Below are 25,412 nucleotides of genomic sequence, written 5' to 3'. Positions count from 1 at the left end.
TTACGGTCTCATATAATTAATGCATTATATGAAGAATTTCGCAATCCCTCATCAAAATGAACAATGGTAACGGAGAAAAAGATAACCTGCTTATCTTCGCAAAGCGATATCCGAGAGTTCATGATATGAACAAATTAGGCGTTGTGAAGAAGATGAGGACCCAGACAAAGCAGATGACTCGTGAAAACGAAGAAGATGGCCCTTCGCGTCAGCCGTATTGCTATCGCGACGTGTGTCTGTGCCCGACCTGGTTGCCCTCGGATTGTTCTCGCCGCTGCTTCCTTCCTCCCAGCTCTTTTAAATAAACCCCCGCCTTACATTTGGTGGACCTGCTGGGTAACAGCCCTGGAATTGCGCAACCGTACTCTCCCGCCACCTGCGATGCCTCACGACGTTCAACATCAAGCCGTGCAAGTGGGCCCAGCTGTTACCTGCGCCGGCTCCCTTCGCCAACGGGACCCGGCCATCTTCAGTGGGATCGATGAGCAGGATGTCGAAGATTGGCTCGCGTCTTACGAGAGGGTGAGCCTTTACAACAAATGCGACGATGCCACCAAACTAAATAACGTATTTTTTTATCTCAGCGGCGTTGCGAACCTGTGGTATCGGAACCACGAGGTGGACATTCGTACCTGGTCTGCTTTCAAGACAACCTTCTCCGAAGTGTTTGGTCGTCCTGCTGTCCGGAAACTCCGCGCCGAGCAACGCTTGCGTGAACGGTCTCAGCTGGTCGGCGAAAGCTTTACCAGTTACATCGAAGACGTCATTGACCTATGCAAGCGTGTCAACCTGAACATGTCAGATGCTGACAAGATTAAACACATTTTGAAGGGTGTTGACGACGAGGCCTTTCAGATGCTGGTAGCGCGGGACTTGCGCACCGTTGCTGAAGTCGTCACCCTCTGCCAAAGCTTCGAGGAGCTGCGGAAGCAGAGGCTCCTGACTCGACAGCACCTTCGACAGGTTGAGTCGCTTGCTTGACTAACACCAACACCTGACACCTCATCACTGCTGCAACAAATCAATGACTTTGTTCCGGAAGAAGTGGCGCGTCAGCTTTCTCTTCTGCCGAACCCTACAGGGCAAGCTCCAGATTTGGCTCCGGACCTTCGACACGGCATCCAAGAGCAGGTTGCCGAGGCTCTTCCGCCCGCCCATCCGCCAGCACCTGTCGCCGCTCCGCTGACATACGCGGACGTTGTCGACCAGACGCCGCCCCCTATGGCCGCTTCGCTGACATACGCGGACGTCGTCGCCAGACCTCGACCGCATACCTATGCTTTGCCTCCAACACCTGCGCGAGCGGTGGCTCTTTCTCTTCGGCCGGCTCCGCGACTCAGCAATCCCTGGCGCGCCATCGACAACCGGCCTATCTGCTACAATTGCGGCTTGCCTGGTCATGTCGCCCGGCTTTGCCGCCGCCGTCTCCCAGTCTACGCCCCCCCTCCTCCAGCTCCCGCGTACTGGCCTTCCACGAGTCAGTACTCCGGATCTGCTGAGCCGCCGTCTAGTCGTCCTTTTTCTCCTGACCGTTCAGCCCTTTCTGGACGCCGTTCACCTTCACCGAGGCGCCGCTCCGTTTCTCCTATGCGACGTCGCCCCAATCTCCCTCAGGAGGAAAACTAGGTGCCGCAGTTCCTGAGGCGAGAACTGCGTCCCCGTCGAACTTTCCAAGGCCTCACATATCTCCTGCTAATGTGATCAAAATTTCTGTCGAGGGAATTACTGCCTTGGCCTTTGTGGACACCGGTGCTACGATTTCTGTTATGGACGAAAAGTTTTGTAGTTCGTTGAAGAAGGTAAAGACGCCGATTGCTGGACTCTCGCTCCGTACGGCCAGCGCTAAGCACATCAAGCCGTCCGCAGCGTGTACCACACGAGTTGTGATTCAGGACTCCCTCTACACGGTAGAATTCGTCGTGCTGCCTTCCAGTTCCCATCCTGTTATTCTGGGCTGGGATTTCCTTTCCGTCCCTGAAGCTATCATCGACTGTGCTCGAGCGGAAGTCGGGTTCTCTTCTCTGCCCAATAATTTTCTGGACGCTACTCCTCCAGTTGCCTGTGTTAAAGCCCTCGCCGCCGAAGACATCGACATTCCCCCGTGCTCTTCCGTTCTTGTACACTTGTCTTGCGACGCTATCGGTGCCGTCACTACCCTCTTTACTACAGGCCATACTTTTCTGCACCGCAAGTGTCTCCCTCTGCCATACGCCGTACCGACTGTGTCCGCTGGCCTTTCGATACTGTTGGTTTCTAACACGTTTTCCTGCCCTACCGCTCGGCACTTTGGTGAATGCCTCGGCAGTGTGCAGCCCATCGCATCTCTGCTCATCCGCGAGGAGACCGACGATACACCGCTCCTCGCCATGAACGCGCTCAGCCCTCCTGCCTCTACGCCAGATCGCTCTTCTACCGAATTGTTCTTGCGCTCCATCGACGCCGATCTTCCCCTGCCGCACAGAACACAGCTTCTCGACCTCCTTCATCAATTTCGCTCCTCCTTCGACGCTCACCAGACTTCTTTGGGCCGAACTTCCACCGTCACCCATCGCATCGACAATGGCGCCCACGCGCCGCTGCGGCAGCGCCCCTATCGTGTGTCTCCAACCGAGCGCCAGACTATTACAGAGCAACTCGACCAAATGCTTAAAAACGGCGTCATTCAGCCCTTAAGTAGCCCTTGGGCATCGCCTGTGGTCCTTGTGAAAAAGAAAGATGGCTTCATACGCTTCTGTGTCGATTACCGCCGCCTTAATAAGATAACGCGCAAGGATGTGTATCCGCTCCCCCGCATAGATGACGCTCTGGACTGTTTGCAAGGGGCGGAGCTCTTTTCCTCCCTCGATTTACGTTCTGGGTACTGGCAGGTACCCATGGAAGCGGCCGATCGTCCCAAAACTGCTTTTGTGACACCCGACGGATTGTATGAATTTACTCTGATGCCATTCGGCCTTTGTAATGCCCCTGCTACCTTCGAACAGATGCTGGACACCATTTTACGTGGACTCAAGTGGAATATGTGTCTATGCTATCTCGACGATATTGTCGTCTTTTCCCCCGACTTTGAAACCCATCTATCCCGCCTGAAGCACGTTTTGACCTGCCTTTCTGACGCTGGTCTGTAGCTCAACTTAAAGAAATGCCGTTTTGCAGCGCGTCAGGTGAGAATTTTAGGACACGTTGTCTCTAAACAAGGCGTTCATCCCGACCCAGCTAAACTTCGCGCTGTCGCAGACTTTCCCAAACCCACTTCCATCAAAGATTTGCGCAGCATCTTAGGTCTGTGCTCTTACTTTCGGAGGTTTATTCGCAACTTTGCTTCGATTGCTGCGCCTTTAACACAACTGTCCGGCAGTTCCGACTTATCGATGTGGTCTCCGGCGTGCGACGATGCGTATAACACCTTGTGCCACCTCCTCACAGCGCCGCCCATACTGCGCCATTTCGACTCGACCGCTCCTACCGAGGTCCACACGAACGCCAGTGGTGTCGGCCTCGGCGCCGTACTCGCCCAGCGCATCTGTGGTTTTGATGAATACGTTGTGGCCTACGCAAGCCGCGCACTTACGAAGGCTGAAACTATTTACTCCGTAAGCGAAAAAGAGTGTTTGGCCATCGTATGGGCCCTTGCCAAATTCCGCCCGTACCTCTATGGCCGCTCTTTTGACGTTGTGACGGACCATCATGCGCTTTGTTAGCTTTCTTCCTTGAAAGACCCATCCGGTCGCCTTGCCAGGTGCGCTCTTCGTCTGCAAGAATATGACATCCGCGTTGTCTATCGTTCCGGCCGAAAGCATCAAGACGCTGATGCCCTGCCCCGCTGCCCACTTCCAGCTGAGATCGCCAGCCTTTCCACCTCTGACGTCTCCCCGTCGTCCCTTCACATTAGCGACATGCCCTCAGCGCAACGTACTGACCCCTGGATCGCTTCTCTTCTCGACTTTCTCTCCAACCCCACGGCTGCTTCTCAATCCCGTGCTCTCCGCCGCCATGCTTCCCACTTCGTGATTCGCGATAACCTCCTCTATCGCCGGAACTACAGCACCGACGACCGCAAGTGGTCACTCGTTATTCCTCGCCACCTGCGCACGAACATATGCGCCTATTTATTGGCTACCCTTATAGACGGAGGCAGAAATTGCTCGCTCCGAGCGAGGTGTTGCAACGGCCTCTGATGGCCGGAATGAATCAGTTTCTGGACCACCTCCTGGTCAACTCCTTCTGCTTCCGACGCTGCCGTCTGACGAAAGTATGCGTTTGTGTGTTTTCTTGCACGGTGACACCTCGAAGCGTCCCAATCGAACAGAAGACTTTCATCAACCATTAGAAGAGGACGGCGTCCTGAAGGATGGATGTCAGCGGCATTGGTGCTTACCAGATGAGCCACCTCTGGCTCGTGGTTTTCCGCACCCATAAGGCGAAGGACGATGTACATGCGGCCGGGAGCGTAAGTGCGAAAGGCGGCTACTGTGCCATTATTGACCTTGGTCGAAAGGAGTTCAAGGTGAAGATTAGCTGGGTGCCATTCCAAATATCCAATGAGACCCTTCGGAAGGCTCTGAGCGAGTTTGGAGAAGCGATGGAAATTCGGCATGAGGAATGGAATGTTCCAGGATTTCAATCAGCTGAGTCAACAACACGCGTCCCTAGAATGATGCTTAAAGAGGGGTTCACGGTGGAGGAGCTGCCGGATCTTTTCAAGTTCTACGGGGGCATCGTCCTTGTTGTTGTGCCCGGTAGGGCAACTGTTTGTCTCTGCTGTCGCAGATGCGGTCATATCCGCTGCGACTGCCAGACGCCTCGCTGCACTAAGTGCGGAGTCTTTGGTCATGTCCGTGAGGACTGCATACGTACGTAGGCCAATGTGACAGAGGCCGCCTCAGAGGGCTGTGACGATAAAGAGGACATAATGGACATCGAAGAAGCTGAAACGGCGGCCCCTGTTGACTGACGGAATAAGAGTGCGTCTGGGTAACAAGGAAACGTCCGTGACGAAAATGCGAAAGCATCGAGCGAGACGCCTAACGAGCAAGGTCCTGTGAACAACGCGACTGAAACACAGCCGATGAGCGACCAGGTGTCTGCCATGAACACCGAAGCGGAGTCCGTCCAGGATGACACGGCATCACAAGATGACACCTTCGGCCTGGCTAAGCGTTCCAAGAAGGTGTTGCCATCCCCTTCACAACCTTCCACCGAGGTCAGGTTGCAACGCCTCGAGCGCCATTGGCGCAGAGCCACCGGGGCCAAAGGAAAGCATGTGCCCGAGTCTCGGTATTCGTCCGCGTCTCCCGTACGCGGCGCAAGGCGCGCTGATTAATCATTCCTTCTCATGGGGTAAGGGGCACGCCTGCTAAGCCACCTGTATCCTGTTCGTGCTCACGATCTTCAGCGTGGCTTGTCTTCCGTCAAATTTAAAATGTTGCTCGTTAAACGGGCGTGCACTAGCAGCTAGGCGTAAACAATGCCAGCTAACACGTTTGTTGTGCCAGAAAGACCTTGACATTCTTGCAGTACAAGAAACAAAGATGGAGTGTGAGAGTGCGACGGACGCTGTGGTTGCGCAGTTTAAGTCGCGTTATATCGTGCGTGCTAGTCATGCAGTGGGTACATTAGCGGGCTGTGTTCTGTTAATTGAGAACTTTCTTGGTATCGAAAAACAAGCAGAGGTGTGTAGCGATAACTCCATCTTCGAACCGGTTCCATTTAGCGATCACTGTTGCGTCATATTAATCATGGGAAAGAACCTCTCACCTCAAGCGAAATTCAACTGGGACTTGTAGAAGCTCAATTGAAAATTATTAAAGGACGATACGTTTCTTTAGAAGCAAGGAACGTGTTAGAAAAACATGGTTGAGTTATGAGAAAAGTTGGACAGAGAAGTGGGAGGTATTTAAAGCTGACTTCAAAATGAGGGCTATCGAAAGGTCGTTGAAATCAAACACTCTGAAAAAGCTGAGCAAAAGAACCCAAAACAGACGTTGAAAGAATTAATTGTAGAAGCAATTAGAGCTCCGGGTCTATACACTGATCTTATCAGCGTAGTTAAAGATAAGCTTGAGGCTATCGGTGTGACCAGGTTTCTGGGAGCCTCAATCTGAACGCGAACGGATCGCTTGCTGGCAGATGATATGCCCAGTTGGCGCAATTTGATGACAGAAAAAAGATATTCTAGAAGGAAAGATATCGAAGAACTTTGAAAACAGTGGTACTCTGACGGACGATCTGAAGGTGATAAGGGAGGCTTTCAGTCAGTATTACCGTGATTTTTTCGCTTCCAAATCGGCGGATGTACAGGCCTTTCAGGCTGAATTTTTAAATCTATTACCCCAACTGACCAGTGAAGACACTGACATCCTGTCTGCTGACGTATCAACAGCGGAATTGGAATACGCTATTGATGATCTTCCCTTGGGGAAATCGCCAGGTCCTGATGGGATAGCGGCAGAAGTTTATATCGAGTTCAAATGCGAATTTTCTGTCATTTTAGAACGCGTTTACGAAGAGTCATTTAGAATGGCTTTTTTAGCATCGTCACTTTCTCGTGCGCATACAGCACTATAACGAAAACTGACAATCCTGCTAACCTTGAGCAGGTTACTGGTTATCGGTCGATAACGCTTACTAATGTTGATTATAAAATTTTTATGAAAGTATTAGCGAAACGTTCGCAGTCAGTTATGGACATCTTGGTCGGCCCCCACCAGACGTGTGGAATTCAAGAGCGGACCATCTTCACGAATGTTCATGTCACTCGAAGTTTACTGGAATGCTGTGACGCTGACTTTAGGCGAGTAGCCATGTTGCAGGTTCATTTAGAGAAGGCCTTTAACCGTGTATGTCATGACATTCTTTTTAAAAACGTGGAATGTGTCTTGGTTGGGGAAGTAATGTTAAAATGGGTTAAAATGGCTTAACCGAGAGCACACGGACAGAATTGTCGTGAGAGCATTCCTACGGCAAGACTGCCCATTGTCACGGCTACTTTTCGCTCTGTACCTGGAGCCACTTTGCCAGAATGTAACAAATAACAGCTCTATTCGTGGTTTAGAAATAGGAGCATGTGAAATTCAAGTCTTGGCTTATGCCGATGATGTGGCAGTTTTATGTAGCGATCACAGCAGCATAGAACATGCGATGTCGGTTGTTCGCAGGTTTTGTGATGTAACCAATAGCGTAGTTAATCTGGACAAATGTGCGGGACTTTAGCATAGGAACTCGACATCCCTCCTTTGTTTCATGCAAGTGTAAAAAGGTCACAAGTCTCTTCCAAGTACCTAGGTGTTCCTCTTGACAAGTATCGAGATAAACGATGACTTTTGGAAGGAGAAATTTCAAGAACTGTCCACGCGTACACAGAAACGGTCGGGAGAAGAACTGTCCATTTTCGCGCGCGCAAACTTAAGTAGTGTATACCTGGTTTCAAAACCGTGCTATTTGCTGCAGGTCCTTTTGTGCTCTCGACTTAAGATTCATAAGTTTCATCGTCTCTTTGCCGTTTTTGTTTCGCAGTGATCATGGAAGAGTACTAAACGTGATAATTTATTTCTGCGTTTGAGAAAAGGGGGTCTTCCTTTGCCAAACTTATACCTGAGGCAGGTGGTGTCAATATTTGTTTATTCGAGAACAACGCGACCCTTTCCTGCGGACTTTTATTCAAGTGAGGCTTTCTTCGACTTTGCCGAACTATGTTATTTCCACTGTAGATGGGATGCGATACAGTGCAAGTATATTTTTGAAAGAAGTGGTCTTTGCTTTCCACTTTCTGAATGCTTGGTTCCGTTTGGGATACCTTTCAAATGTCACGCTTAGGAAATTGCTGAAAGATTTGCTTGACTACGTCTTCCCTGAGCCAATATATCGATCTCTGTATAGTGGAGGCCAAGGAGGAAATGTTTTATAAAGAGTAAGGAAATTGGTAGTTCCAGCTGGTGTGAAGACATTTTTCTTCAAGTTGCGCACTGGTACGTTGCCGGTTAAAACACGGATGGAGGAGAATGGATTGTTTTTACCATGGGGTGCTGACTGCTCGTTATGTCACAAACCAGAGTCAATGGAACACGTATTTATTCATTGCTGGGATGCGGTGCTGTTTTGGGATGTGCTCCAGCGCACAATAAAAAAGACTTACCCTTGACGCCGTATGAGATACGATTCCTGGACGTTGAGGCGGATCTTTATAAATACGATGTGATTTTCCTTCTCGGCCTGCACAGCATTTGCGAGCAGGATGCTTGTACGACACTACGATGAAGATGCGCGGTCTGTCCGAGATTAGTTCGTGGAAAACATATTTAAGCTCCTTGAAGTGTATAAGGAGCTTTGTTTTGGAGCTGAAGTTATCGAGTTCATGGAAGACTTGTGTTCTTTGAAACAGATATGATTTTCTCACGTGAGTGAAACGCATGTCCGCTCCTGATCTTTGAGGATGTAGTGCAGAACATGTTTGTGATCTGTTGTAAACTGTCTAAAAAGGAAATAAAGAGAAAAAATAGCTGGCGTGGAGAAGTGGTTAGCGTGCTCGTCTAACACTCCGGTGGCCCTGGTTCGATGCCAACTCGACCAATTTTTTCCTCGTTTAATTTATTAATGCTTCTGGGATTCTTCACTCACGCCATGCTTTATGAATTTTTCGCTCGTGGCCGTCGCTGACGACACTAGCTTCACTGGGACACGAGCTTCTTAACGCTGTTGCGTTAAAAGATGTTTTGGTCGCTATTATTTTGCAAGAAATTAGTGGACTTAACGCACTGAGGAGCCGCCGCGGTAGATCAGTGGTTATGGCACTCTGCTGCTGAACCGAAAGTCGCGGGTTCGATCCAGGCCACGGCAGTCGCACCTCGATGCAGGCGAAATGCGAGAGGCCCTTGTACTGTGTGATCTTAGTGCACGTTAAAAACCCTAGGTGGCTGAAATTATCCGGAGGCCTGCAATACTGCTTACTTCAAAGCCGGAGTCACTCTGAGATGTTAAACCGTGTTAAAAAATGGCAGTCAATTTAGGCCAATTACCCAAATGAGCATATGCGCGCTTGCATGATATGGTTCGGTCCTGCGCTGCTCTGCTAGGTTAAGGTGGTTACTGGAGCCTGTGTTCTTTCGAGCAAAACATTTCAGGAGGAACTTTGGTGACCTAAAGTGTGCGAGGTGAAAGCCTTTTTCAGCGGCTTTTTCTGAAGTTTTAATGCCTTATTTTTTTTTTATTGTAATTTTTACCTTTTTATGCCTTTCTATTTTGTTTTTATTTCTTTAATTTTTATTTCATTGTTTTCTTCTATTCCTATTTTCCTTTTATCCATTTGTGCTTCCGTTATTTATTATAATTAATTTCTAAGTACAAAACAATCAATATTTACTAAATAATGGCAAATTACTAATCACCCATTGCGTAGTATTTGTTATGGTTATATGGGTTATAGCAATTATGCTACTGATGACGTCATAGTGTGAGAGATTTTCCGGACAGAGTTACGGACGAACGGTGAGCCATTAAAGGTTTCCGCCTTAAAAGTGAAAGGAGGACATGGCAACACCTGCTAACCTGCCCGCGGGTGACTTTCTTGCGAAGGTATAGCCGGTGGGCAGGTGAGCAGTGGTTAGTGGCGCAAGGCAGATGCGATGGCAAGTGCTGCCTTCTGGGGACTTGGGTTGCCTGGGTTGGGTTGCGACCGAGGTTCTTATTCTCGAGTATCCTCTCACGATTAAATTAGCTGTTGCTTCCTGATATGGTGGGCAGGATGCCCATCACCCGGTGGGCAAGTGAGCAGTCTGCTAGATAACTGACTTCAGACAGACACACAGACAGACCGAAATACCGACAGACAGACAGACAGACAGACAGACAGACAGACAGACAGACAGACAGACAGACAGACAGACAGACAGACAGACAGACAGACAGACAGACAGACAGACAGACAGACAGACAGACAGACAGACAGACAGACAGACAGACAGACAGACGGACGGACGGACGGACGGACGGACGGACGGACGGACGGAGAGGCAGAGAGGCAGGCAGAGAGGCAGAGAGGCAGGCAGGCAGAGAGGCAGATAGACAGACAGATATATATTAGTGTGGGCAAAGAAAAAGAAAGAAAAATAATTTTGCCCAGCCCGCACCTCCCAGACAGACAGACAGACAGGCAGGCCAGGCAGGCCAGGCAGGCCAGGCAGGCCAGGCAGAAGTGCGGTGCATGGAGGGAAAGGCGGGGGTTTTTCGTCGCAGCCAGGTTTCCAGCAAAAACAGAAATAAAGTGACAACGTTGGCATTTCGAGTACAATACTTTCACGGTGTCATGATATTTTATGCTCACACCGTATGTTCACGGTTCAAACAATGAGATTGTGAACGCAGGTGCTAGGCAATGAAGGCATCAGTAAAAAAGTACAGCCGTATTTCCGTCGCTATATGAAGTGTCTCCTCTGTCTTCGAACAAAATATCATCTCTCAACCGAACATTGATTAACCTCTGCCTAAAGAGATGCGCCTCCGCATGGCCTTCCGAGTACATCACGCGTGACTGGATCCCAGTTCTAAACAGGCATGTGCTCCTGATCTCAGTTATGGTACAGTCGGCAATATGTTCCATTTTGGTTGTCAGATGTTGCAATGCTGCGAACGCTGAAGTTAATGATTCTTTTCTTGTTTCTTTCAGGCGTTCTTCAATAAAACGGCATACCATCAAGAAAACTATGGTTGGTCCATGATACGTAAGCGTAATATACGGAATATTACCTAAAGCTTTATGATGAAAGTTGTATTTTTATTAAAAAAGGGGTTATTAAGGGCGCCTTAATGATATTCGCACCTGGTAACAAAAAATACCCCTATTAATGTGCTATTGAGGCTTTCGGCCGAGTTTTTTTCTGAAACTTGCTGTGCTTAAATGCGCAAACCGCGTGCGGGTACCAGAGTGCCACTTTTACTTCTTCGACAACCTCCCCGTTGACCACTCGTGGACAACTCTTTCAAGCGTGTATTCAGCGATCGATGGTATAAATGCGCTCTACGCGTCTTTGAACTCAGAAGCATTTTGAGCATAAAACAGACATGCTGGAAGGCAGCTTGAGAGAAGCTACGAGGAATATCCCAATTTTACCTAACCATGTTTTTATCTCCCAACACTGAATCTTTCGTTGCCAGTTATTCTGTTATTTACTGTTCAAGCGCAATAGAAAGAATGAATGGACAGTTGGACGGACGGACGCACGGAGGGACGGACGGACGGGTGAATGGATGGATGGATGGATGGATGGATGGATGGATGGATGGATGGATGGATGGATGGATGGATGGATGGATGGATGGATGGATGGATGGGTGGGTGGGTGGGTGGGTGGGTGGGTGGGTGATAGAATGGATGGATGGGTTGGTGTGTGGGTGGAAGGATGCATGCATGCATGCATACATGGGTGGGTGGGTCGATGGATGGAAGGATGGGTGGATGGAAGGATGGATGAATGGAGGACAGTACCATCTCCTTTGAAACAGGATAGCGGGCGCGAGGATCGTGGCGCACATACGCGTAAGTTGAAAAAGGCAATTTGTTTGTTAGAAATTCAGGTAGCGCATTGAGAATAGTATAAAATAAAAACGGCTTTCCTTTCCTCTTTCACTCCCTCCCTTATCCCTTCTCATACGGCGCGGTTCAGGTGTCCAACGATATATGAGACAGATACTGCGCCATTTCCTTTCCCCCAAAACCAATTATTATTATTATTGTCTAAAACAGACCGAAGTCGCTGATAATCAAAATTATTGCTACAAACGAGTGCGATATCTATTAGGTACTACTGTAAGCAGAATATCTTATATAAAGGCAACACGAAATGTGCGAGAACATAAAGCTTTGTTTCCCGCACACTCAAGCCACAGACCATTATGCCGATATACCGAGAAGCGATGCACAAAGCGTAGTCCCGCACACCTGCGCGTTACGCCGACGGAAGCAACGCTACTGTTCTCTGCACAGCAGACGGCCCAGCCCAGCGCGGACGCGCGAGTCGTCCGGGGGGGGGGGGGGGGGGGGGCAGGAAAGATTTGTTCTGCAAGATGATTCGTCCAACACAGGCAGGCGCGTAGCCAGAAACTTTTTTCGGGAGGGCACGCCTTAAGGGCAGATGACGTATATCTACGTAAGGTATTTGCTTACTACATGCTGCCTGCAAAGTGAAGACAGCTCCGTATTATGTGCTAAAACAGGTTCGGAATTTGGCTGACTGACTGCAGTTGGAGAAAAATTTCTTGAGTCGATGGGTAGGTGGATAATTTAACAGCTCGGGTTCAGCCTTGTCCGTCCGTTCCTCCGTCCAGCGTCAGCCAGCAAACATGGCATCCGCATCGCGGCGAGCTCCACGAAAGCGAAATCCGACAGCGCGCGAGCACATGGTTATGATAAGGAAGCGTGCCATTGCGCACATTGCTTGATAAGGCGCCGGTGCAGGCAACGCACCAGCTTTTCATGCTACTCTTTTTCTCTGGGGCAGTTCCTTGCTCGATAAACGCGCCTCTGCAAACAGGAAGTGTTCTGGGTGTGTTTTCAGAATAAAAAAAAAAGTTCAACAATACCATGTTTGTGTTATCGCGCTTATGCACCGGCTGCTCCCCCCCCTCCCCCTCAAAGGTTTACAGCAATCTATGTGCAGCCCAGGTGACAAAACCACTCGGCACAGCTCTGTGAATACAGGTCTGCTCTGTCCGATTTGCGCTCTGAACCATATGGGCGATTTGCACTTTGAACCAGACTGGTTTGTCCGGTTTGAGCTCCGTACCGGACCAGCCTGTCCGGTTTTGAGTTACATACCGGACTGGTCTGTTCAGTTTGGGATCTATACCAGACCGATATGTAACCGACATGTGCCGGTAAAATCCGGTTTGCCGCGTTACGGGATTTTTAAATAGGGAGCCCTTTCTTTCTGAGGTTAAAAGACTGGGCAATGCATAATGGCTAATAAAACATTTTGTTGCCATGAATTCTTCGTAACGCGCATCTTTTGCTTCCAACATACCGATTGCAGCATTTATTATTATAGGAAATAAGCTATTTTTGAACCTTTTGTTTTGCATGATTCTATATTTGAGTAGCAGTAAACAAAAATTGGTAGGGGTTTCATATCCACGATGTGTTGAACGAGTAAGCGTGCGAAAGAAGGTGTTCATTCTTCCATTGAAGAAGGCAATTTAGCTCCTAAGAAGGAGCTTAAGGTCTTTCTTAAGCTCTTATGCAGTTAAGCTCCTAAGATGGAGCTTAAGTGCATTCTTCAATGCAAGAATAAACACCTTCTTTTGCACGTCTACTCGTTGAACATACCGTAGATAGTAAACTCTTACCAATTTGTGTTTGCTGCTATTCCCTTATAGAATCATTAAATACCAAGTGTTCATAAATAGCTTATTTCGTATAATATTAAATAATGCAATGACATGTTGGCATAAAAAGATGTGCGTTAAGAACAATGCATAACAAAGAATGTTTCATTAGCCATTCCGCATTGTCTATCCTTTTAACCTCACAATGAAAGGGTTCGCTTTAATTAGCATTACAGAAACGCGCTGCTGTTTTATTAATTCTCCCAAAACTGCAGGAGACTACCAACTAAAAGGGAGCAATCAAAACACACCGCTCTTCACACAGCCATTTCGCGCCATCTGAACTAGATCCTCGTTTTACTGAGGGTGTTGCCTGGATATACCTTCTTCACTTAAATGACAAAACTCTAAATCGGCATTCACATCAATGGACGGAGGATATTCTTCCCAGTATAAAACTGTACGGGCGATGCCATGTTTGCTTGAAAGCGTGGCAAAGTGTCATGTTAGCAGATTGAGCCTCTACACACAGAGTGCACTCTGCCAAGTTGAGTGAAAAATTTAATTGAATAAAAGGCCGGATAAAAGTAGTGCGGCAGCCCATGTTGTAGTGAGAGCACCATTTTGCGCACACATCTCGTCAAAAGATACTTAAAAAGCATCGAGACATCCATGACGATGCCAGCCGCTCGTAGGCTAAAAAGTGACAATCGCCCATGACAAGCTGAGGTGTAACATATCGTCTAATTAAATTACACATGTTAAATTGCTAGCGATATAACTATTACCCGAAGACAGTTCAGCGTAGGCTTAGAGCCTGCTGTTGCGCACGTGTTATATTTAAAGGTATTTGGTGTTTTTAATAGGAAATATTCTTCTATATATGTTGACTCTCATTCACAAACTTTCCAAGTCCGTATCGTCGAAAGTGTTAGTAGCTACGCGTCTAATTTATGTGTGCCTTTAGTCCTGTTGTTCCCAGCTCTGGGGTTTATACATTTTAAACTACTACCAGTGTATAGCAAAGTAACTTGCTTTTTTGCAAGCTCTGAATAAGGAAAGAAAGAATCGCAAGTTTATTTTGAATATTATTTAAAAAAAATATGTTGCTTATGTACTAAGGTTCTGAGGTTGCAGCAGTTCGGTGTGTCTTATGGCCTTGTCTAATTCCCACTCTGCAAACGGCACATCACACGCCGATCTGCCACTGAATTTGAAGCTTACACTTCCCACGTTTTATAAGTCAGAGGCGCTGCGCTCTTACAGTGGAAAGCAAGAGGCCTGATGTGCCGAATATTAAGTTTACGGCAATATGTTTTTAACAGTCACTTCCCGACACACTTAATCTGCGATCCTAAATTATCCCAAGCAATGAGTCATTCCGACTAGGAACCCTACTTCGCCCCCACATGCGGGGAGCGCAGCGAAGTTATGATTTAGATCCGCACCGACTCTGCGTGCGTTTCCAACCCCGTTAAACCCCATAATGAATATCGGTATGCGCGTGTTATAGATAATAAAGAGATTACATAATTCACAAAAATTGCAGCGTGTCTTCCCCTGAATTTGGGCCTCATGTATTTCGTCTGTATTTGGGCCTCTTCCGTGACTTAACTCCAGGTATGAACAAGACATCAGTAGACAGCAACCATAACTTCTTAGCAGAGCAACGTCTGAGCGTTTCAGTTGAGGAGTGCGCTTTAGTGGTATTTACGCTCAAATGCATCACTCCATGTCTGGTAGCAATATATGGTTATGCCATTTTCTATTGTACCTCTGATCATTTTTTAGTAATTGTCATAAACCGGAGTCTGTCGTGGAACCCACACTGCAGATTTTGAAAGGAAAAGCTAACCTCTGGGTAGAAATTTATGGGGCCCGTTGGTTCAGTCAAAGCTGCAGCAGTACACAGCAATCTTTTTGGAATTTTTGCGATACAGTACTGCCGCGCTTTCGAACACATGCTAGAGAAATTTACGCGCACATCAGACAGTATAAGTCAAGCTCTTCGCAACTGCAACGGTCTCCCTTGCAGCTCATCAACAGTTGCAACCATTGCTATCACCAAAGACATATTTCGACGAATACAGTCTTTGGGAAACTGCGGATTCGCATACGTCATCTAACAAGGACTATTCTGCATCATCCTGTCACAGTATCTGTGGAGAGCTCACAAGCTATGCTCCCGAAGATAATCGCAGCCCACAAGTCGTCCACCTATCGCCTTTAACTCCGGTGGCGCGGCCTTCCTCTGCGCAATGGTTTCAGCGGGACCCATATGTGCGCCCTACGCTTCCGGGGATATCGAAGAAATCGGCTCTATTGACCCCGGCCTTTACACAGCTGACACGCTCTCTACTCCACGGCGATATAGGCGATTTCACTCATGTATATAGAGGAGACTCGGCTCGCAGCTGGTGAGCCGGTTCTCACACTGCTCCGCGCTCGGGGTTTTGTGTTGGTGGAACGTGTAGTTTCGCTTACACTCCCAAGTTATATGGTAAAGCGTGGGGGTTGCCCCGCACCACGGGCATGTGTTCCTATACTGTGTAGGATACATCTTGCTAAGTATATTGCCGCATGCAAGAAGACGCCAAAGATGAAGATTTGGTCTACGACCGCGAGGCAAGAAGAAGAAGAAGCTGAAGTGCGCAGGGACATTTTCTGGTTAACCAGTAAACCGTTTTACCTTCAGGTCTCCTCGGGGTTCTACCAAGTCCTGACACTGGTGGAGCGTGCTGGGTATGCACAGGACTCCTTCCGGCAGTCCACAGCGAGTCCCGGACATAGACTCGCCGGTCCATCGCGCTAGCCGCCGACGTCTAGACCTTTCCCCGGAGTACAATCATCTACCGGGCGGCTCTTCAAACGTCAAAGTTCGCCGGGTCTTCCAAGCCATGGCACCTCCCGCCCCTACGTCGGTGACTCTTCACAACACCAAGCTACCGGAGTGCTTCCGCGGGAACGCGTTTGAAGATGTGGAAGACTGGCTCGACCAGTTTGAACGAGTGGCCAAGTTCAACCAGTGGAGCGCGGACCAGAAGCTTTGCAATGTTTATTTTGCACTTCAGGATACTGCTAGAACTTGGTATGAAAACCACGAGGCCAGCTTGTCCACATGAAATGACTTCCGCCGCTAGCTGGTGGACACTTTTGCCACTACTGATCGACGAGCGAATGCGCTGCGCCTGCTTGAAGTGCGCGTCCAGAAGCCAAATGAAAGCGTAGCTATGTTTGCGGAAGACATGGCTCGACTTTTTCGCCGTGCCGACCCCGATATGACTGAGTAAAGGAAGCTACGACATCTCATGCATGGCGTCAAGGAGCAGGTGTTTGCCGGCTTGGTGCGCAACCCACCTCAAACCGTCAGTGAGTTCGTCAAGGACGCTACAGCTATAGAGCGAGCCCTCCAAGAATGGTGCCGCCAGTACGACCGACCCTTCACCGGTGTTCCACCGACTGCGGCGGCACTCACTGCAACCGATGAGAACACTCATCGAGACCTCATTCGAGAAATTGTCCTTGAGGAGCTGCAGCGAATTACTGCTACTAGCGTTCAGTCACCACAGGCCGTCGCAGCAGCCGTTAGGAAAGAGCTCCGGCATGCTCTGTCACCATCTGCACCATACCACGAGTCTCATCCAGTTGACAGCGCGGCAGCCGTTAGCGAACCATACCACGTGCCCCAACCCAACAGCAACACGGCCGTCAACACGGCGCCTTACTATGAGCCGGAGCCGCAACCCAAGAGCTATGCGGAAGTCCTTCGTCGTCCGCCGCTAAACCACGCCCCGCCGAGCTCAGCGAACCGTCAGCAAACGCGGTTCTTCCAGGAGCTTCAGTGGGCACGTCCCTGCCGCCCTCAGCCGCGTCGAACTGACCTGTGGCGCTCTTATGACAGCCGACCACTCTGCTTCTTCTGCGGACAATCTGGCCATGTGTATCGGTACTGCCGCTACCGCCAAGAGGGGCAGGCCTTTCCGCCTGGTTCTGCTCGACGCCATTTCGACGCTGGCCGTGCCCAACTCGAGGACCCGCCGCTCAGCAGGGAAGCCGACTCACCAGGCTTCCGCCGCCGCTCCCCATCTCCACGGCGTTATTCTTCACCGACGCGTCGTAGCGATGCTGACGTTAGCGGATGGCGGCCCCGAGCACTCGCCGGGGAACTAACCACCGCAACCTCGCGAGGGGAGGTTGCAACCAGTCGAAAAGTTTCAAAGCCCTCACTACCGCCGCAACTGTCGACCACATCCCAAGACGGTGACGCCTCTGTTCACATTGACGCTGCCGCACTACCACCGAAAATGCCGCCTACATTAGCGCCGAACATGCCGAGCCAGATAAGCAGCCCCGACGACAAAAATAACAGCGCCGACCTTACCGCACTTCCGCCGCAAATGCCGAGAGAGACGAGCAACCCAGACGTCGTTGTTAGCGCTGACCTCGCCGTTTGCATCGATGGGCTGGAGGTACACGCTCTGGTGGATACCGGGGCGGATTTTTCAATCATTAGGCAAAATCAGGCTGACAAGCTGCGCAAAGTGAAAACCGAATGGACTGGGCCAGTAATAAGAAGTGCTGGGGGTCAGCTACTGGCACTGACTGGGAAGTGCACTGCCCGCATAGAAATTGGAAACTCAGTGTTCGTTGGCAACTTCGTTATCCTCTCAGACTGTTGCAAAGACCTCATCTTGGGCATGGACTTTCTGCGACGTCGTTGCCGTCACCAAAAATCATGGAGACTTTGGTTATGCGCAAGTACCACTGATGCCCTTACGAGTTGCCAATGAGGGGCTGACATTACCTCCGCGATCGGGCTCTCTTGTTGAAGTGAAGTGCGACGTGGCGCATACCGGCGATGGCGTCGCCGAACAGGCCGTCACCCTGATACTCAGCTGAGGTGTTTCTAAAGCTCGAGGACTAGTCAGTTTGGCCAATGGGTACGCCGAAGTGCTGCTGACAAACTTCAGCGACGAGCGTCGGCAAATTCCGAAAGGCACAACTGTGGCCTTCTTCGATAGCGTCCCAAGTGACGAAGACTATTTCGTGCTGCAACTGGAAGGATCAGTGAGCAAGGCGCCCGCACCCATAGTCGATATGAGCCCAAATCTTTCGTCTTCAGAACGGGAACGTCTTTGGGATCTCATAGATCACTTTCGAGACTGTTTTGCTTCAGAATCGCGGGTTGGCCAAACACCTTTGACCAAACATCGCATTATCACGGATGACGCGATTCGCCCGATTCGACAAAATCCTTACCGTGTGGCTACGAAAGAGCGCGAGGCTTTTCAGCGTCAGGTGGCCGAAATGCTTCAAGACGACGTTATCCAGCCGTCACAGAGTTCCTGGGCTTCCCCCGTGGTACTTGTTAAAAAAGGATGGCAGCTTAAGATTTTGCATTGACTACCGCAAGCTCAATCAAGTGACCAAAAAAGACGTGTACCCCCTTCCTCGCATCGATGATTCCCTTGATCGGCTTCGAAATGCACGTTACTTCTCTTCAATGGATTTGAAAAGTGGATATTGGCAAATTGAAGTAGATGAGAAGATAGCATTCATCGCTCCTGACGGATTGTATGAGTTTAAGGATCTTCCATTCGGTTTATGCTCGGCACCAGCAACATTTCAGAGGCTGATGGACACTGTGCTCTCCGAACTCAAGTGGCAAACATGCCTGGTGTATCTTGACGACGTGATCGTGTTTTCGGCAACCTTCGAGGAGCATCTACGCCGTTTGGTAGCTGTTTTTCAGGCCATACGATCTGCGGGCCTCACACTAAAACCCGAGAAGTGCCACTTTGGTTACGAGGAGCTGCAATTCTTAGAAAATGTTGTTAGACGAGAAGGTGTCCGACCTGATCTCGAAAAGCTCTCCGCAGTCGCCAAGTTCCCAACACATACGGACAAAAAGATGCTTAGGCGCTTCCTGGGGCTTTGCACCTATTACTGTCGATTTATTGCTGGCTTCTCACGAATTGCCTGGCCATTAACTTCACTGACAGGCGACAACGCTGTCTTTCGCTGGGGTGAAGAAGAGCACCAAGCTTTTAATGAACTCCGGAGACGCCTACAGACGCCACCAGTCCTGGCGCACTTTGATGCCGACGCCCCTACCCTGCTTCATACCTAAGCAAGCAATGTGGGTTTAGGTGCTGTATTGGTGCAGCGCCAGGATGGTGTGGAAAAAGTGATTGCTTATACCAGCAGGACTCTGTCTAAAGCTGAAGCGAACTACTCGGCAACAGAAAAAGAATGCCTTGCAGTTGTATGGGCGGTTATGAAATTCCGCCCTTACTTGTACGCTCGCCCCTTTCAAGTCGTTAGCGACCATCACTCTCTCTGTTGGCTGACGAACTTAAAGGACCGTTCAGTGAGACTCGCGCGTTGGAGCCTTCGGTTACAAGAGTTCGACATAACGGTTATTTACAAATCCGGAAAGAAGCATGCGGATGCTGACTGCCTGTCGCGAGCACCAGTCGGACGCTCCACAATGACCGATGAAGAGTGTCTTTTTAGGAGTCATAGATGACGCAACTCTTGCCCAACAGCAGAGAGAGGACCAGGAATTGCTCCCTCTTACTGGTTTCTTGGAGAAGCGAACTACGGATGTGCCTTAGATTTTTGCCCGCAGCCTCTCGTCATTCTTTCTTCACAACGACGTAATTTACAAGATGAACTTCCGTCCTGGGGGAACAGTCATCTACTCGTCGTCGCAACAGCTCTTCGCACGGAAATCTTGCAAATGTGTCACGACGAGCCAACCGCCGGCCACCTAGGCTACACCCGCACGTTGGCTAGAGTACAGCGCGGATACTACTGGCCGAAACTACCGGCGACAGTGAAGCACTATGTACGGACGTGCGTAGACTGCCAACGTCGTAAATCACCCCCTGCAAAACCATCCGGTCTACTCCACCCTCTTCAAGTGCCAAAGGCACCTTTCAAGCAAATTGGCATGGACCTCCTGGGACCATTTCCGACGTCTACTGCCGAGAATAAATGAATGATGGTCGCCACCGATTATCTAACTCGCTACGCGGAGACAAAGGCTCTGCCTAGGGGTACCGCCGCCGAAGCAGCTCGGTTCTTCGTTGAGAACATTGTCCTCAGGCATGGCGCTCCGGTACTCATTATAACTGACCGAGGAACTGCCTTTACGAGCTTTTGGAAACCGTTCTCCGCCTCAGCGGTAGCAGTCATCGTAAAGCGACGGCCGATCACCCCCAAACTAATGGATTGACGGAACGCCTCAATAAGACAATCGCAGACATGCTCTGTATGTACGTGGACGTAGATCACAAGAATTGGGACGAAATTCTCCCCTACGTCACGTTCGCCTACAATACGGCACAAGACACCACTCGCATGACGCCTTTCAGCCTTCTTCATGGCCGACCAGTGACAACTATGCTAGATGCCATGCTGCTCCCGAATGCCGACGGCGACGATGTCGATCAGGACGCCGAGGAATTCGCACAGCGCGCAGAGGAAACTCGCCAACTAGCGCGTGTGCGCATCAGAACTCAGCAGGAGGCTGTCACACGACGCTACAATCTTCGCCACAGACATGTCATGTATGAACCTGGCGACAAAGTGTGGGTCTGGACGCCTATTCGCCGTCGTGGACTTTCCGAAAAATTAATACGGTGGTACTTGGGGCCTATGTTGTGCTGCGACGTTTAACCGACGTCACGTATGAGGTGGTGCCGGACGGGTTATCGACATCCAGGCGACGCCAGCAGCAAGTCGACGTCGTCCATGTTGTACGTATGAAGCCGTACTACTCGGACCGATCATGACCTCCTATTTCCTTTTTTTACCACCGTGGCGATGCTTCCTGAGGAGGGGGGCAAATGCCGCATGCAAGTAGACGCCAAAGGTGAAGACTTGGTCTACGAGCGCGAGGCAAGAAGAAGAAGAAGCTGAAGTGCGCAGGGACTTTTTCTGGTTAACCAGTAAACCGTTTTACCTTCAGCTCTCCTCGGGATTCTACCGAGTCCTGACAATATGTAGGTTAAAGAATGATCCCGTTTGCAGCCTCCGCCAACAAGCTGCTTCTTGTTGTGTTAGGCCCTTATGTGACGGGGAGTATCTAATTCTCCTGCCTCTGTGATAGTTTAGGTATTCTGAGAATCCGATCTCCACGGTGAAGTGCTGTCTCAGGGCGTATGACCGCTCGGCTCGGTACGTGATCTCTCAAGCCAAGCTGCCTGCCCTTTCGTTTCCTTCTATCCCCGTGTGTGCCGGAATCCAGATTAATTTGTCGGTTGCTGTTTTTCTGAGGTGTACTGCTTCGCGGAGGATATCTAAGGCAGCCCTGTAGATTCTACCTTTCGTATAGTTTCTGCTTGTCTCTTTTGAGTCCGTTAGGATGGCCAATGATTCGTCTTTTCGATAGCCTTCAGCCGCTGCCAGCGCAACAGCGACCACCTCCGCTTCCGCTATCCTGACGCTACGTGTAGTTGCGCAGGTGATTAGAATGCCTGCGTTATCAACTACCACCGAAGCTGTCTTGTAGTAGCTTTCGCGTGTATTCCATGGATACATGGTTGCATCCGTGAAGACTGTTTTCTAATTTGGCTAAGTACCTCTGCTCATAATCTGCCCGTGCCTTGCTCCTGGGCGCGTTGACATTTGGGTCCATGTTTTTCGGAATGAAATCTTTTCCTTAAACATCCAAGCTGCGTATGCGACAATGACATAAAGCTTTGGTTAGAGGCCGCGGGGTGATTACTTCAATGGTTCGTGTGAGCGCTGCAAAGCCTGTAGGAATACCAAGATCATCCAGAAGCCTATTACTTCAAGTAAATGGAACGCGTCATCCGACAGTTGCATCCGATCTTTTTCTTCTACCTTAGGGGTGTCCGAACGCAGTGATTAGAACTAGCTCGCCCTGAACGGCACTGACTCTAGGCTGAAATTTCATGTGCCCGATAACGCCGGCCTCTTCGACCAGCTCATGAGTGCCTAGAGAGAAGGTTTGTCTGGATGATCGTCCCTGTGACAAGCTGCTAGGTCATGACCATGACAGGTCAGTTCATGAGTGAGCAGATGCCATTCGAAATATTGAATCCCGTCTTGGACCCGTATAGAATCCAGCTACGTAGCGCTGAATTCTGCGTGGTGTTGACGCAAAAGCCAACAACTGCTCAGATTGCACCCACAGAGGTATTTGTACGCTAGATGTCCGAACTGCCTCTCAGACCGCCGAGTGTCGCAGTGAGAAGCATGGAGATCTGTATGCTTTCATTGCGTCCATAGCGGATGCTTAGCAAGCGCCTCCTCCTGGAAACCGTAAATGATAGACGCAGCCTGCAGCAGAACCGATGGAGACTACCAACGCTCGAAAATCTATTCCTATGAAGTCCATGTTCAAAGTTTGAGACCCAACTAGTAATCCTGCAGGCACTACATTGAAGGCATTGCAGGACATGGGGCAAGCATTTGACTAATAGAAGACGAGGTTGGTTCTCAGCTCGGCCAGAGGTCCGTTCGGTTGCGATAGCGAAGGACGGTATTGCAGCTAGCTTGCGGAGAGGTGCGATTCGGTGGCGACGCTCGCCGCTTAGTATGCTGGGGACAGCGAGAACACAGGATGCGTTTCTTTCACACTCCTTTTCTCACAGTACCGTTTAGTTTATGCTGAGAGCTGTTGGCGAAAACTGGACTTGTCGTAGATGGTGCCAGTGATGGTTGTCGGGAGGCCTATGTGCCCCACTCGTGTCGTTTGTAGACCCGCCGACTGTAGCGAGATTGTTATCAGCGAACTACCTCTCACGGCGTTGCCCTCCTCGCCAGCTGAGGAGCTTGGTAATGGCGGGTCGTCTCAGTACTGGCCCTCGAATGTCACAGAAGGAAATGAACACAAAGCGAATTCATGACGCTTAACTAAGAGATTGCGAGTTCTCTTGTCAAATGTCAGGATCTGCAGTGCTGGGTTGTCAGAATGGTTTTCCTCCAAGGTCAGACGAGGAATTGCACAAAAACTAAAAGATGCCGGTACGCTGTGATGGAATGAACGTGACCGGCTCTTCTCTTTGTTATATGACTTCGGCAAGATAATTACATACCAGTCGGAATGCGCTAGTTTGGTGCAGTAACGCAAAGATGCGGGCTGCGCGCTGCCCTGAAAATGTAGGCAAAGGATCGTCAGTGCCGCCAGACGGCAAGCTCTCGGCGATTAGCTTCATGAGCTGCCCGATGCTGGCCTCATATGCCGCTCTTCCTGTCTTCTAGGGATCCCGGACGGTTTTCTGCTGAAGAAAGGTCGCGTATGATGTTTTTGCACTGAGAATGGGCTACTAAATGCAGTTACAGTAAAAGAGGCGTAGTTGTTCGCGAGAGTATACGAGATCCTTTCAAATGACAGAGGCGCTAAACTCTCAGTAAACTTCTAGAACGCAAGGGACACCTGCAGGTCGAAATTAAAGCGGGCGACAAAAGGAAATCGACCTTCACGTGTTACAAGGGTGTCTGTCACTTCAAGAGAACGACCTTTTGTTTGTCCAGAGCTCAAGGCCATAGCAGATGCTTATGGACCGTCCACTCGGTCGTGACAGATAGCATCACATTGTTAGTGACGGCAAGCCGATCAGAACTGGAAGATATGACGGATGGTGGTGGCATGATGAAATGCCTGTGGGCCTATCGCGAACGCTGCCGCCAACGCAACTGCCCGCTTCGTCTAGTCCGTGGGTTGACCCGGGGCCACCAAGCAATCGTCCTGATTGCGAACTAGAAGCGTGGAGTTCACGACGTGAAGAGCTCCATGACGATAGTCGTGAAGGAATGGTTGACCGGAGAAATGAATAAGGTGAATGGCTTGGCGACACGGAGGATGAGAGTATGATGGAATGAGCACTGGCCCACGAAGATTTCGGCCCCCAGGTCACCTTGAGCCCAGAGCCGGGGCCCATAAATGCACCGAATGGCAGGCTAGGGTGGCTTTGTTATGGCAAGTAGGCGACTTCTCGGGTCTGTGGTTTCATAAGGCCTTGTTGCAACTACGTGGTCAGTTTTTCGTGTCTCCTGATCAAGGCGATGAAAGGGGGCCGAGGTGAATGGCGCAGTTAGTTCTGTTCTGGCGGGCTGGGGTAGAGCCGGGTATAGCGGACAGGAACATCTTGACTGGCGAGCATAGAGACGCCGGAAGCTAAATCTCCAGGGCCACGATGGTGACGTTACCCAGCACGTTACACGAAATGTTTCGTGACGCCAAGCGACTGAAAACAAGATAATCTGACTAACGATGATGGCTTAATTTATTGGCGGCGGGCCTAGCGCAGGCGATCCCACCCGCACCTTTGCACGCGTCGTCTTCTAGTCTGCGCCAATATTCTGGCCTACCTGGAAGAGGAGGAGGAGGAAACAACTTTGTTAAGTCGCTTGCAGAACGAAATCATGACAGAATGGAGCCGTGACGCGGGCCCTGACGCCTTCTCAGCAGATGGTCTCTACTGTATTCCGGCGCGTGTTACTCCCGCGGTCGGTCGCCCTGAGGGGCAACGTTCCGTCGGTTTCGCTCGGCCTTTGTCTGTCAAAGGCCGCCGAGACCTGCTGGCGGCCCAGGTTTGGACCACCTGAGGGGCAGCCTGTGTGGTCAGAAGGGTTTGAATCAAGCTAAATCCCACAAGAACACCCTCATTTGCTCTTAAATGCAGCTGTTCATTAAACCTGCGCCCGTTGTTTTGATATTTTGTCGCAAGCATGCTGAACCAGTCAGAACGCCCATTTTGTTTTTCTCTTTTTCTCTTCTAAATTTGAAAATGTAAACGCTAAATAGTAAAAATGGAATATAAACCGCCTCCTGGTATTCCACTTTCATCACGCCAGTTCTGAGTTCGTCAGTCAATTTTTTAGGTGCAGAGCAGGCTAGAAACCAGCAGGATTCAACATCAGCATCATCAGCCTAACTATGCCCACTGAAGGGCAAATGCCTGTGCCATGAACAAATATGCGTCTCCTGTTCTAGCTGCGCTCACCATATCACCGCAAACGTCTCAATCTCATCCGTCCTCTTAATTATCTGCCGCCCCTGCAACGCCTGCCATCTCTTAGGTTTGGTTTGGTTTGGTTTTATGGGGTTTAACGTCCCAAAGCGA

The 25,412-nt window shown here is 49.9% G+C and overlaps 1 protein-coding gene across 1 annotated transcript in view; it reads left to right on the top strand.

The window, feature by feature from the left end:
* The window catches only part of LOC144105246 (uncharacterized), a 70,759-nt gene that overhangs the window by 19,074 nt on the left and 26,273 nt on the right, over positions 1 to 25,412 (top strand). Inside the window, exon 4 of the mRNA XM_077638389.1 lies at positions 10,658 to 10,712. Coding sequence (XP_077494515.1) covers positions 10,658 to 10,712 — 55 coding nt within the window. The remainder of the gene's footprint in view (positions 1 to 10,657; positions 10,713 to 25,412) is intronic.

The sequence above is a fragment of the Amblyomma americanum genome, chromosome 9 (genome assembly GCF_052857255.1).
Source record: "Amblyomma americanum isolate KBUSLIRL-KWMA chromosome 9, ASM5285725v1, whole genome shotgun sequence".
NCBI lineage: Eukaryota > Metazoa > Arthropoda > Arachnida > Ixodida > Ixodidae > Amblyomma > Amblyomma americanum.
The sequence above is the reverse complement of the archived record's forward strand: the minus strand, read 5'-3'. Positions and strand labels throughout refer to the sequence as shown.